The following is a 15134-nucleotide window of genomic DNA, read 5'->3' as shown; positions in this document are numbered from 1 at the left end:
GCACATTGGAACTTTTGAGAAACTCAGAGTAATATTGAGAGTTTCAAATCAACAGGGGCAGAATTGAACAATTTGTAAACTTTAGAGTCAAGAATATAGTTTACCCTTTACTTTACAACATCCGACAAAGCGCACACTTACTAAGAGCAACTTAATATAGTTTACTCCTTAGTTTATCACAACATCTGACAAAGCACATGCTAACAGCATCTTTTCCCTTCAGACACAAACGCTTCCCTCTCTCGCTACAAGCCCTAAGTAAGCGATCAACAAATTCTCGAGAGGTAAATTCTCTAATCATTTTCTTCTCTTGCTTTGATTTATAGATTAGCTTAAAAATCTGGGTCCAAGCAACTTCATAGATCTTCAGTTTCTGCTTATTTTAACAACATGCGGACTTTAATTTTCTACTTTCTTGCTGCAGGAAGAGAGAAAAAGCATGCAGTGAATTTTGTTTCTTTTTTGTTTTTAGATTAGTGGGGTTTATTTAAGTTTGTTGATGTTTTCTGGGTGTTCTTCGTTTGTCGTTTAAACAGTAATGGAAGGAGGTGGGTCAGGTCACAATTCAACACCTAGAATTGATAAAACAAGAGTTTTGGATGTGAAACCGCTGCGTACTTTAGCACCAGTGTTTCCTTCAAGCTCTGAAGCACCTCCATTTGTATCTACATCTCCTTTTGGGCCTCACTCTTCTGGATTTGCACCATTTTATCCTTTTAGTGCACCACAGGCTACACAAGCAACACCTGACCTTAACCAACATACACACGCCACTCCTGCAGCTCCCCTTCGCTCGTTTCGAGGTACAGAGTCTAATGGGGATGCTTTTAATGGAGAAGCTGGGTCCTTTGATGGTAGCAAGGGCTCAGCTAAGCGGAAAACCAAGTCTTCTTTGCAGAAAAGAGCGAGGAAGAGCCAGGATTTGGATTTTACGTTGTCTGTTGAGAATAATTTTGTTGTGGGAGTTAGTTTGTCTGAAAGGGATGATGGTAATGGGGAAGTGGTTCATAGTATACGTATGAGATTTGATGCACTTAGGAGAAGGCTTAGTCAATTAGAAGATGCTAAGGAATCGCCTGTTGGGATTATTAGGCGGGCGGATCTGAAAGCAGGGAATATTTTGATGACCAAACAGGTGCGGACAAATATGAGGAAGAGAATTGGAGCAGTTCCTGGAGTTGAGATTGGGGATATTTTCTTTTTCCGAATAGAAATGTGCTTGCTGGGATTGCATGCTCCATCCATGGCTGGGATTGACTACATGTCTCTAAGGAATGATCTAGAGGAAGAACCACTGGCTGTAAGTATCGTTTCGTCGGGTTATTATGAAGACAATGCAGAGGATAAGGATGTTTTAATATATAGTGGACAAGGAGGGGCTGCCAACAAGGATAAAGGAGCAACTGATCAGAAGCTTGAGAGGGGCAACCTTGCATTAGAGAGGAGTTTGCGCCGGGGAAATGAAGTGAGAGTCATTCGGGGTATGAAAGACTCTGTTAATCAAGCATCAAAGGTCTATGTATATGATGGCCTGTATAGGGTCCAGGAGTCTTGGGTGGAGAAGGCGAAATCTGGTTGCAATATATTCAAGTATAAGTTGGTTAGAATTCCTGGGCAGCCAGATGCTTTTGGTGTTTGGAAATCAATTGAAAAGTGGAAGGAGGGGCTTTCCTCAAGGGCTGGACTAATTCTTCCAGACCTCACTTCTGGGGCTGAAAGCACGGCTGTTTCACTTCTAAATGATGTTGATGAGGAGAAGGGGCCTGCTTACTTCACATATGTCTCCACTGTCAAGTATTCTAAATCATTTAAATTAACACAACCTGCTTATGGGTGCAACTGTCCAAATGCATGCCAACCAGGCAATTTGAACTGCTCCTGCATTAGGAAAAATGAAGGTAACTTCCCCTACACTGCCAATGGGGTTCTAGTCTGCCGGGCTCCAATGATAGATGAATGTGGTCCCACATGTCCATGCTTTCCTAATTGCAAAAACCGGGTGTCTCAGACTGGCTTAAAAGTTCGTTTGGAAGTGTTCAAAACAAAGGACAGAGGTTGGGGCCTGCGGTCATGGGATCCTATTCGTGCTGGTACTTTTATCTGTGAATATGCTGGTGAAGTGGTAGAAAAAGTTAGCCAGCCTGGAGAAGAAGGTGATGGTGATGATTATGTGTTTGATACCTCCCGTGTGTATGAATCTTTCAGATGGAATTATGAACCTGGGTTAGTAGAGGAGGACAGTTCTATTGAAGCTATTGAGGAACCCAAGGTCCCATCTCCCTTAGTCATAAGTTCAAGGAATGTTGGAAATGTAGCTCGATTCATGAATCACGGTTGTTATCCAAATGTTTTCTGGCAGCCAATTATGTACGAACACAACAGTGAATCTTTTATCCATATTGGCTTTTTTGCAATGAGACACATCCCCCCTATGACAGAGTTGACTTACGATTATGGGAAATCTTGTGTGGGTGAGGCTGAAGCTGATGGTGGCAGCACACCACGTGGAAGGAGGAAATGTTTATGTGGAGCACCAAGATGCCGGGGCTACTTTGCTTGAAGGTTAATGTGCGCATGCTTGTGGACTTATGGTGGCTGCAAGCGTGGTCAGGGCTGAAAAGGTTTGAAGTCCTTACCATGTTTATTTTTAATTGTAGCTAGTTGTTTCAGATGCTCATAATTGTGCATGGTTTGCTCACTTCCATCATGCTAAGTACATGATTGTGTGTATTTATCTGGGTCCAACTTACATGTAAATTGTATTTATTTCATGCATGCAAAAATTAGAAGCTCGTTTGATAATTTGAGGGAAAATAAAAATAAAGAGTGTTTAAAGGATGTTAAATGACTAAATGTGTGAACTTAGCTAAACACATACTATAGTGATGTTCAATAAATAAAGTGTCAATTTGATAATTTTTCTACATAAGGGCAGCTTACAATCTTGAATACTCTCTTTTTTTAATACCCAAAGGTTATATTTATTGGAACTTTGGAAGCAACACACTGATCATCGTCAAGGTGATCCGAAACAGAAACATGTTCCTTAAGTGGACAGTTGACAAGATGAAATATGCAGCGGATCTTGAAGAATTCTGCTACAAAGTTGTAGAAGCCAGTTTAATTCTTTCTGTTTGATGATCGATTGCATTGTCTCTGACTGTTTCACCTGTCTTTTTAATTCCAATAATAGTAATTAGATTCTTAACCTTTCAATGATAATGACTGTTGTTTATGGCTGACATACACTCTTAACCTTTTTAGCTCTATGCGGAGTATGCCGGCTTGGAAAGTCAATGAAGTGGTTTTGTGCGGTGAGAAAAGCATTAAAACTGTCTGTCGCAAAGGGATGACTAATTATTAGATGAAATGTACATTATATCAAGTCTGTTGGATCATAGTCGATTCAAATCATTCAAATGCATGTAAATATTTGAGTGAAGTCAAGTCTTCCACAGTTAATCGGGAAATCTGTTCGTGCACCACAGCTTGGTAACGAAATCATGATGCTTATGCATGTTGTACAAGATACCTCTGTTTTTTCTCAAACCAAATGTAGTCACGTTAATGTTCTTTTCACAGTATTCTAGTCATATAAAATGTGTGAATCCTGCGCTTTCATGTAAAACTCCAATAACCTTAGGGTACTGTCCTCTCTCTCCCTCTTTTGTTTTGGAGGGGTGCTGGTGTCTTCCACTTAATCCTGAAATCCTGAACTTCTGGAGTTGCTAAATGCATCTCTAGCTATTATATGCAATGAGTTGTCAAATTATCTTGAATAACAGAAGTTATCCTTCTTGAGTTCCAAACTCATATGATCGATCCTTGCTTGTTTGGTTGGTATGCTTAGACATCAAAAGAGCAAGCATCTGTAATAGAAAATAATTGAAACTTGGATTTTGTATGTTTCAATTTGGTACGATTGCTGAGTTTTTTATTTCTTGTTTGGCTGGTTGTATTTATACATGCCTGCACCTTTTTGTTAATGTGAACCTTGGATGTAACTATTTCCATCCTTTCTCATATCCTGTAATGGAAAGTGATTGTAGTTGTGATTTTGTTCGGAATTGCTGTGATGCTTGTGCTCTTTACCTTTTTTAATCTTTATAGCATCTTTGAGACATCATCTCATACTTCCCTTCTTGTAATGTACTGCAGTCCCAGGGGTTGCTAAAACTATGCCGTTTGGAGAAATGTTTTGCGCAGCATTATGGTTAAATGGGCGTCCACTCTCTCTCTCTCTCACTTTTTTTTTTTATTATCATACGGAGCTAGGTATAGGACAGGCTGCTAAGGTCCCTTTTTAATAGTGCAAGGACCTCTAATTTTGTGCAGGACCATCAGTGAAGCTTCCGTAGCAGTGTGTTTATACTTGCGGATTAACTGTAATATTCTGGACTTTACCAATGCTGTACGAACGCCAGACTGTCAGTTGACAGAAGATCCAATGTTTCTGTACCTGTGAATAATCTAAACCTTAACCTAGTAAAGTTTTCTTCTGTCTTAGCAATGGGGTGAAAACTGTGTTGAGCACTCATTCTATACTTGTAGTCAGTCTTTCTATTAATTTGATCCTACAGCCCTGGATTTCTAGCATGTGCTGGGAGTAGCCTGTGTATTTATGACTTCTTTACCAGTCAAAAAAAGTGTAAGAAAAATTTAAATCAATTTACAAGTGATATCAATGGGAACCATAATATCAGAGGCGCTATCTAGCACAACCAAAAAAATGGTTGACTGGTAAAGAAGAGGACCAAACAAGTACAGCAAAGGGTGATTTCTTCAGTGCATTAACATTTCCTGGCAATGAAGCAGGACATGCAACACAACCTTCGTAGCATTTATCGTATTGTATTGACATGAAGAAAACATCTTACGCGAGCTACAAGCAAAACTGCCAACGGCAAAAAGAACAAAAGCAATTGTTCGTATGTACAGAGATCCGACCTAAGTTTCTATTGTAAATCTCACCTTCCGGGTGCGTTTATTATCCTCTTTTCCACGCCGACCGGATTTTTTAAGAGATGATTTTAGATTTGAGGATGACGATGGAGAAAGAAAGTTTGGTCCTCTTCTCTTTTGCCCTGATCGGTCAAGCCAATACAGAACCGTTGCTACTCCATATAAATTGTTCTTCCTCTTTGCATACTGATACGCAGCGACCGCATCAAGCTCCTCAAAGAACACCACCTGGGCAGAGCCCATAACTTGAAAGACTTTGGTTTTCAAAGGATCCACTCTACCAAATCTACTAAATTTTCTTATCAAATCCATTTTAGAAGGAAGATTAAAATCTTTGGGAAACTTCATGTGCAGAGAATTAGAATAGGTGAATGTGCTCTCAGCTGGTTGTTGAGATACTTTTGACTTGAATGGTTGATCAGATGTACCTGGTATATTGCGCTCATTATTCATAGAACTGCCTTCAGAAGATGAAATCATTCTCACTCTTCTGCTGGTCTCAACAGATGTGGCATTATCACTGTTGCAAGGCTGAATCAAGACTTTGTGAGTGTTCAGTTCAGATGACAAACAATTTCCAATCTTTTCATTTCCAGATCGAGTTTTAATATTGTCGAAGGCACCAACCGCTGATTGTTGAGCCATTTGAGGTTTGAATGACAGGTCAGAAGTGCCAGGTCGACAGTGGCCCTTATCATCCATAGAACTGCCTTCAAAAGGTGAAATCATGCTCGCTCCTAAGCTGGTTTCGACAGATGTTGCATCATCATTGTCGCCATGCTCTAACTGGGATTGATCAATATTCAGTTTGCATGGAAAGCAATTGCTGGTTGCTGCTCTTGCATTGCCAATCTTGTCATTTTCAGAATAAATTATGGAACTGGAAAAGGTGCCAATGGCCAATCGTTCGGTCAATTGCGGCTTGACTAATGGATCAAAAGTACATGGTAGATAGCACTCCTTGTTATTCATTAAACTATCTCCAAAAGATTGAATAATGCTCATTCTTCTGCTGGTTCCAAAAGATATGGCATCATCACTGTTGGTAGGCTTCATCTGGATTTGATCAGTATTCGATTCATATGGCAAGCAATTGCTGGTTGCTGCATTTGCATTCATATACTTGTCATTGTCTGAATAAGTTTTGGAATTGGCAAAGGCATCGAGCACTGATTGTTGAGCCACCTGAGGCTTGAATGATAGATCAGAAGTTTCCACAAGACAATTAATCACTGGCTCGGTGGTAGAAAGTTTCAGAACTAGTTTACAATCATCCATCTTATCCTCACTCAGAATTCCTTCAGCTATCTTCTCAACAGCATCATACTCAACAGGTTTTAAGGCCTCACAATCTTTCAGGATACTGGTGATTCCTCCTGGTTCCTGCATTTCAGCATCAGGCAAGCAAGTCCCATTATCATTAAGGGCATCAACATTATCTTTGCTCTCCTGAAACATGCTGAGCTCCAGAATATTGCTACGGTAAGATGCATCTTTTGCAAGGTAAACGTGAGGCATGTTCTGGACCAAGTGCATGGAATGGCGGTCTTGGATCTCTGCTCCTGTCTCAAATCTGGTTCTACTTTGTAAATGAGCATCCCCTCCTGTAGAAGACAAAAGTGGTTGAGTGTTGCAAATAGAATCCAAGAAAGCTGGGCCAGGGATTAAAGTATCAGATATATGAACTCTGTGCTCTGATTTTCTTTTCTGATGATATGCATCAGCTTTACAAATTGGGCAGCGAGGTGTAGGCTTCTGCAACTTGAAAGAAAAACCAGAACCAGCAGACTGATCATTCTGTCTTTTTACCCCAGTGAAGTTGATAGGGTTTGCAATGTAAGGTGCAGGGGGGCCAAAATTTCCCCTACCAGCTTTTCCATCAACCTCAACACTTGGCTGGCTCCTGATGCAGTCTGGATAAGAAAATCTAACGCCAATGCTTCTACAAAAGAATTTTCTCAATTCAAGATTAGAAGTGCTTTGGTATGACAAATTTCCAAATCTCGAGCAACTCTGCTTCACAGTATTCAAGCATTCTCTCCTCATGAAGAATGCATTTGAAGCAAGACAATGCAAGTTTACTGGCATCTCAGTGAGTGGTTGTGGCTTGGTTTGCTTAGTTTGAGCCAACACTTCACTACGTTGATCCTCACAAAAGCTTTCAACTTCAAGTTCTGAAGTGACTGATTTTTGTGTCACTGATTGCGTTGCATTACCTAAAGATGTAACGTAGAATCAACTCAGAACAAGAATATAAAATGAAATTTAAAAGGACTGCACACGAAGAAATAACCTGATATCTATACAACAGCAAGCAGGCATTAGCTAATCAGACAGACAAACAAGTTACTTTTTCCAAAAATCTTAAAGTGCCTCTAATTACCTCCTCATTTGATAATAATCTTTACTTACACATACCAAATCACACAACCCTTGTTTCAAGCACTTAGCTCATCAACCAATATCAAACAGGCCACTGTCATTATATCTGAATTCTGTTGTGTATGACAAAGAAAACATCAGACAGACCATACTCACAAACTATTGCAAGTCTCACAAGCATACCATACTGCTAAAATGCTCTTCAATGATTGACAAACAAATAACAATTCAAGTCTTTCACGTTAAAAACTCCATTACAAAAGTGCAAATTATGAACTCAGAGTCCACTAGTCCAATCAATTTAAACAAATCACAAACTGAGTCTATATAACAATTAGAAAAGCTATTAATCACACACCTGAAGCTGATAAACAAACACAATCATCCTCATTACGCTTTTTCTTAATTGCCTCTTCATTCAATAACAACTTCTGACGGGTCACCATAAATCGACGAAACATTTGAACCTGAGAAACCAAACTGACTGCACACACAAAATCTGAATCTTCCACGAATGGACAAACCCCCAGTCCGCGAACCAAACCCACCACCGAATTCGCGCAAAACAAGAAACCCACATCTTCACTTCTGATCTTTCTTCTTTCATTCTCAGATTCGAGTAATGGGTACTGACAGGGGCATTTCAAGCTTGAAACGGCACGTCGCGCAATCAATTTCAACACATGATCAAGAAGTACCTGACCAATACTACATTTTATTGTCTTAACTAATGACCCAAAGTTTTCTTTGAAAGAACGTACCTCGGATTCCACAACGTAACGAGGTTTGATGATGTTAAAGAAAGAAACGGAGATGCCAAGAGTGTCGGTTGTTGAAACCAGACCTGGGTACCATGTTTGCGGGTATATCACTCTTGCCCACACTACATCTCCTCTTCGAAACCTCATTGTTTCTGGGTTTCTTTGATTTTTGGTTTCTTTTTCCTGTGAAGCATGATTTTGCATCTTCTTTTTATAGGAGGTGGCTGTTTGGAAATGGGTCGAGTGAGGATTAACCGCCAAATTGATGTGATTTCCCGCTTTAATGAAAAAGGAGGGCTAGTTTTTTATTCATGGGCTTTTCTTTCTTTTGGATCTATAGATTTTTAGTCATAACCTAACTTGTGCTACCATATTAATTTGAAATGTGATTTTGGCTGAGTTTGCTCTTCACTTATTTATAAAATTGAATAAGTTAAACTTGAGTGATCTAATAAGTGGATAACACTGATGAAAATAACATAATAAAAATAATAAATACATGAATATAAAATTATGCTAAAAAAATCACATAGAAAATCTAATTCAAAATTTTATTATTTGATATTTTTTGTTTGGGTAGAATTCCTTTATAAAAAGCTTACAACTCTTTAAATAAACCAAAAAATTAACCAAAACAAACTAGAAAACCTATAAATAAAGAAAAAGCTAAAAAAATATTTTAATAGTTCTAAACTCTTAAGTCAATTAAGAAAATATAGCTAATCTTTAACAATAATTTCTGAGTATTGTCAAAATATCTTCCTATTTTTTTATTGTTAAATTTTTTAATTAGAAATAGAACTTCTAGAATCTTTAAGTAAAATTTTAGCTCAATCCAACGACCATATAGAAAATTGTCCTATTAATATAAAGTTGCATATTAGAAGAAAAATAATCTTGCATCAAAAAACTTATTTTCAAGTTCAAATTATTCTTACTTTAATCTCGTAGATGTTCAATCAAGACTCTCCAACCTCTTTTTATCTTCATTCCTTTCATCTTAAAATTTATATAATTGTCAAATTATTTCTCATCTTGTTACAAGTAAAAACCATTAAAAATTAAAAACATCATAAATATATATAAAAAACTAAAATATTTAATTTTTATTTATTTACATCTCTGCTAGCTAAAACAAATATATCAGTCGACCTACCACGTTGTTGATTTAGCCAAAATCTCGAGTGAGATCTTACCAAGTCAGCTCCAAAACTTATTTGCGGAAATATGTATTGGATTTGATGAAACAATGCAAGGAATTATGGCAGCAAAGTGTATTCTTATTTATCTGTTTAAATGTGGGTTTTAGTTTAAATTAATTTTTTTTTATTAATATGGATATTCGGATCAGCTTGTGCGCATCTTGACTAATTGTATAAATTTTAAAATTAACAATTATTTAAATCTCAGTAGTTATTATATTAGCAATCACATTACTTCAATCTGAAAAGTTGAACCTGAAAGATTAAATTAATCTTATTCATCCAAGTTATGCATGCAACAACTCCATTCATTTCCATCCAATATACAAGTTTCTTTCTTTAAAAAAAAAGGATTTTTCATAGATTCTTTTATCATTAAAAAACGAAAACAAGATATTCAATTGAACTACTCCCCATGGCGACATCAGAACGTATGTTTTTCCCAAGTACAAAGCAACATAAAAGAGTTTGTATATATACGAAAGCCGTAGTGTTCTTATATATGTATGGTACTTTTGCTTTTTCCAAGGACTCAATGTAAGGTTTTCTCAAGCATAAAACAAACAAGAAAGAAGTGTAAAATATATATGCCCTTTACAATCTTCATTTACTTTTGCAAACCACCTGCCAACCTCTCTCTCAAATTTTTCCTCAAGATTTTGCCTGATGGTGCCTTGGGAATGGCTTCTACGAAGAACACTCGTTTTATTTTCTTGTAATATATCACCTGCATCGTCATCATGTTGTGAGTACTTTGTCAGCAACCAGTGAAAGTACAGTTTGTCAATTTCTTTTTTGATTCCTTTTGCATTAACTAATAAGAAAGAAACTGGAGAGTAATTAAGGTTTACCTGTTTTGAAATATACTGCATAATTTCTTCTCCGGTGACTTGAGAGTTTTCTGATTTTATTACAAATGCAACCGGAATTTCTCCTGAATTCTCGTCTTTCATCCTGAAATTTGACATTATTTACCGTATAAGATTCATATTCGAGGCTTATAAGAAAAAAAAAACTACTGCATTTCATTAGTGTTTCCGAATAAGAAGAGATAAATATATGTTTGGTTTGGTTAACTCTGGACAGTTTCTATTCTTGGAGACATGACATTTCTATCCATGATATCCCGTTTCTTATATCTCGAGATAGAAACCGAACACTACATCAGTGTAGGGTGTTAATTTTTGCACTTACCCTACCACAGCAGCATCAGATATCCCTGTATGAGCTTGCAACAAAGCTTCGAGTTCAGCAGGAGCAACCTGAAACCCTTTATATTTGATCAATTCCTTCAATCTATCAACAATGAAAAGCTCATCATCATCGTCAATAAAGCCGATATCGCCTGTGTGTAACCATCCATCGTTGTCTATCGTTCTTGAGGTTGCCTCAGGGTCATTAAGATATCCTGAATATTTGCAAGAGTCGACACATCAGTTTCTTTTTAAAGATGATTTTTTTGACTAGTTACTAGTCCTTAATGTAAAATTAAGACTTAATCATTCGAGTTTTTGTTTTTCTAGTTTTTCTTACCTTTCATGATCTGATCACCTCGGATGCAAATCTCACCAGGCAGGTTCCTTGGTAGAGAGGAACCTGTTTCAGGATCAACAATCTTCATCTCTGCATTCCTAACCACAGTCCCGCATGCACCTGGTTTTATGTCAAAAGGTTCCTTGGCAAATGCCAAACACATTGCTAGAACAGGTCCTGCCTCGGTCATTCCATATCCCTATATATTAAATCAAATCAAGTCATGATTATTAGCCTCTCGGTTTCAACTTAACACCTCTCAAGTACTATCTCTCTCTCTCTCTCTCTCAAAAAAGAAGCAACTGAAGTGGTGATTATTATCTGCAGTTGAATTTTGGATTTAAAGCACTCATGTATTATGCATGCAAGAAAAGGGGAATGGTCTAAAAGACAAGAACGGCAGAACTTAAGAGCTCCCTTCATTTAAAAGCTTTTATTATTCAAGGTGAAACACTTGCATGCTCTGGTCCATACCCAGATGAAATTAGGGTTGCTTCTAGGAAGTGGGTGATTTGTAAGAAATTAGAGAGATGTTTCCATGTTCTGCGGGAAACATTTATAATTTGATGACGACAATGACCCTTCAACCCCCCCTAAATGTTAAACAAACTTCTATTCTTAATTTTATCTATGTTTTTAAATAGTTGAATGAGCGACCTCTTCTTATAACCATTAATTATTATCTCATCCAGTTCGGAAATGATCTGAAAAAGTGCTTGCGTTATTAAATATTTATCTAGCTAATACGACGATCTTTGAGTCAATCTAAGTAAATTACTTTTTTTGTTTTTTCTTAAATCTATATATAGTCTTTTCTTTATATTTAGGTTAAAATTATTATTTTTTATTATTTGATTGCATTATGAAGAATTAATAAAAAACTAGTTTTTTTTATATACATATATTTCTTTTTATTTTTTTTGAAATGTTAATTAATATGGTATCATATTATGATTTCTCAGGACGAAATACTCTTTTTTGTGTGTGTGTGTGGAGTGAGCATATAAATCTGAGAGGATATTCATTTAGTTTTTGTAATTTAGTATTGTAAAAATATCAAATAGACTACATTAAAGTAATATTTTAATTATTAAAATAATATTATTTTTTATTAAAAGATTCCTTAGAATTGACCGAAACGAATCTAGAATAGGTTGGACCGAATTAATCAAAACTTTAACAACCCAATCAAATAAATTTTATTTTCAAATTTAAAACTCGAACTCAAGTTGATTTTTCCAAATAACTTATCCTTAAAGTTTAATATATAACTATGCTTAAAACATGCCATATTTTTCAGGTTTTGCTACTAGTAAACACTGACAGGGACCACTAGGGCCCTCCTATAGTTCTTTTGAAAAGAAAATAATAATAAAAAAGACTATATCTCAACTTAATTATTTGAAGTTTATTGAAGAAAGAAATGCTAATTAATGTCCGACTCAAAATTATTAATTTTCTGTTCCTGTATGCTATAAAAGAGCCGACTATTCAGCTTTGTGCAGTTCGGACACGGGCTGGAGACGTGGAGTCCATATTTGAGATAGGACTGAAAAAAAAATTATTTTAATTATTATTTTTTAAAAAAATTAATAGCTTAATAATCAAATTTTAATTGGATTTTACATGAGTTAACTGGGTTTATCTATATTTTTTATTGATTTATTCTAAATCAATTAATTTTTTTTAATTTAATGGGATCGATACAGTGAACGAGTTTTAGTTTTATACCAAGTAATTTGTTTTAGCAAAATAAAAAAATATTTTTATTTATTAAAATAATTGAATACATCCAAACTTGATATCTATAACTCTTAAGTTGATATAGTTAATCACTAATTCAGAATCTTTTTCAGGTTAGTTTGTAAAATTTAATTGAAATTAAAAAATTTACAAGAAATATTCTAATGACATGGTTTTAAAATTGAAACAAAACGAGGAGCATAACTACTTGCTTTTTTTTTTTTTTTTGATGAATGTCGAAGACATAACTACTTGCTAATTAGTAGAGTCCTTAAGTCGGTGAGTTTAGTCAAACATGATTAGTTAATTCCTTGGTCTAAATTAGGCACTCCCCACCAAATGGACCTAATTGAAAGTGATCCCAATATGATCTAAATATATAAAAAAAATCAAAGCAATTGCAGTTTTCATTCAAGTGGAAGAAAACGATAGACATAATCTTCGATCCAAAAGTCAAAATAAATTTCGACAGAAGGGTTAAGGCTGATAATGAAAGGAAGATGAGGGGGGCATACCTGACCAAGTCTAGCCTGAGGAAACCTGGCTCTGACGGTATCTTCAAGCTCCTTTCCCAATGGCGACCCTCCAGACTTCAACATCCTCAACGAAGACAAGTCATGTTTATCAAGATCAGGTGACTTGGCAATTGCCACCATCACTGGTGGTACAACTGGTGCTATAGATACCTTATACTTCTCAATCAATCCCAGCAAAGAACCGATCTCAAACTTTGGCATTATCAAAATTGCAGCACCAACTCTCAACCCACAAAGCATTATTGAATTCAGAGCATAAATATGGAACATAGGCAGCACGCACAGAATCACATCTTCACTGTGAAAATATAGGTTAGGATTGTCGCCATCTACTTGTTGAGCCACACTGGTTATTAGCCCTTTGTGTGTTAACATGACTCCTTTTGGTAATCCTGTAGTCCCTGAAGAATAAGGCAATGCCACAACATCGTCAGGCCTGATGTCAACTTGGGGCATATCATTATCATCAGCCTGTGTTAGCTCTGAAAAGTGCAAGCACACATCTGGGGCAGAGTCTACACACATGACCTTGACATCGTTTTGTTGTGCATAATCTTTGACCTTGTCATAGTAACAAGCCTGTGTTATCAAAAGCTTTGCTTTTGAGGCTTTGGCTTGTTTTGCTAGCTCTGCAGGAGTGGAGAAAGGATTGGCAGCAGTAGTAATGGCACCTCTGTGTGAAGCACCTAAGAAAGCAAGCACGAATTCAGGTGAACTTGGCAGGATGAGCATGATCACATCACCTTGTTGAATTCCAAGCTTGTTAAGACCAGAAGCAGCTCTTCTTGCCGTGAGCTCAACATCGGCATAGGTGTAGACATCCCCATTTGCGCCATTTATCAGACAAGGTTTCGATGGATATTTAGAGAAGTTTTCAAAAACGTATGAATGCAGAGGAAGGCCTTTCGGGATGTCAATATCTGGCAATTTTGAGCGAAAGATGAATTCTTCTTTTTGCTTTGTTATTGTATCCATTGTGGGCTAAAGTTGCAGAGGGAGAGGGTGGATTTTAGGTGCTCTGTGTTTTTTATGAATGGAGCCCTGAGAAAGCAAAATGGAAAGCATTGGTGGTGATATAGAAATAGTTAGACGGGGTTGGTGAAAGGATAAAGTGGGTACTGTTGAATTTGTTGAAGGGCAAAATAGGGAGAAAATAATTGAAAAGGAGTTGTGTTTGGTGAACACCGAAGAATCTGTGCGCTTGGGTTGGTGAGACCGGGGTTAATGACGCTTGCTATTCTGGGTCGGGTTCCGAGTTAGGTGAGTTTATTGTTGTTAATTTGAGTTAATTTAATTTTTTAATATTTTATTAAAAATAAAAATGATATTTTTTTGTAAAATAAATTAAAAAAAAATTCAACAAAGTTATACCAAGATTAATTTTTTATTTTTTATTGAAACTTGACCGGTCTAGACTTCATGTTACCGGCCAATATAATGTTGGGTCGGGTTTTTAAAACTTGGTTGAGAGGGTGGGGCCCGTTTGGATATATTTAGAAAAAAATGCCTATGGAATGAGGTGGCTTTTCTTCCTCTTATCTTTTAAGTTTTCACCAACCACCAGTTCATATTATTTTATTTTATGTGCAAGTTGAATTTCCAGCGGTAGGATGTTTTTTTTTTTTTTTTGGTGTTTAAGATGATTTTTTTTAAGTATAATATTTTTTAAATATAAATTATATTTTTAAAAATTAAAAATATATAATTTTTATCTAAAAAAAAAGCATAAACTACCTTCCATCCTGACATACACACACGAACCTGCTCCCTACAGCAACAATAGACAAAACCGAGAAAACATACAAAAATAAAATAAAATAAAATTATGATTAATCTTATAATTTAAAAATATAATTTAAGCAACCACTAAGTACTTTCCAATGAAGAAATAAAATAATAGAACCATTTAGGTGGTGGTCCAGTGGTAAGAGTTCGGGACCAAGAGGTTTGTTCCCTCTGTGGTCTCAGGTTCGAGCCCTGTGGTTGCTCATATGATGGCCACTGGAGGCTTACAT

General features: G+C 36.4%; 3 protein-coding genes across 5 annotated transcripts; 1 reads left to right on the top strand and 2 right to left on the bottom strand.

The window, feature by feature from the left end:
• Positions 1-138: 138 nt before the first annotated feature.
• Positions 139-4506, top strand: LOC7462819 (histone-lysine N-methyltransferase, H3 lysine-9 specific SUVH3). Of its 3 annotated transcripts, XM_024597429.2 has the most exons (4): positions 139-284; positions 425-2621; positions 3265-3314; positions 4159-4506. In XM_024597429.2, the coding sequence occupies exon 2, from the start codon at positions 539-541 to the stop codon at positions 2558-2560; it is 2022 nt and encodes a 673-aa protein (XP_024453197.1). In that variant the 5' UTR covers positions 139-284; positions 425-538; the 3' UTR covers positions 2561-2621; positions 3265-3314; positions 4159-4506. The 3 variants fall into 3 exon arrangements, with proteins under 3 accessions (XP_024453197.1, XP_024453196.1, XP_024453198.1); XM_024597428.2 differs by lacking the exon at positions 3265-3314; XM_024597430.2 differs by lacking the exon at positions 3265-3314 and having other exon boundaries at positions 171-284; positions 537-2621.
• A 256-nt stretch (positions 4507-4762) lies between these two features.
• On the bottom strand, positions 4763-8407 carry LOC7461329 (uncharacterized). The gene is made up of 2 exons (XM_002304788.4): positions 7703-8407; positions 4763-7178 (listed from the first exon to the last, which is right to left on the bottom strand). Exons 1-2 carry the CDS (start codon positions 8307-8309, stop codon positions 4948-4950), a joined length of 2838 nt encoding a protein of 945 aa, XP_002304824.4. The 5' UTR covers positions 8310-8407; the 3' UTR covers positions 4763-4947.
• A 1347-nt stretch (positions 8408-9754) lies between these two features.
• Positions 9755-14177, bottom strand: LOC7462820 (4-coumarate--CoA ligase 1). Its single transcript, XM_002304789.4, has 5 exons — positions 13099-14177; positions 10841-11039; positions 10502-10715; positions 10159-10261; positions 9755-10034 (listed from the first exon to the last, which is right to left on the bottom strand). Exons 1-5 carry the CDS (start codon positions 14092-14094, stop codon positions 9915-9917), a joined length of 1632 nt encoding a protein of 543 aa, XP_002304825.3. The 5' UTR covers positions 14095-14177; the 3' UTR covers positions 9755-9914.
• Positions 14178-15134: the final 957 nt, after the last annotated feature.

This window comes from Populus trichocarpa, chromosome 3 (genome assembly GCF_000002775.5).
Source record: "Populus trichocarpa isolate Nisqually-1 chromosome 3, P.trichocarpa_v4.1, whole genome shotgun sequence".
In the NCBI taxonomy this organism is placed as follows: Eukaryota; Viridiplantae; Streptophyta; class Magnoliopsida; order Malpighiales; family Salicaceae; genus Populus; species Populus trichocarpa.
Note: the sequence above shows the minus strand (reverse complement) of the source record. Positions and strands in the feature narration are given on the sequence as shown.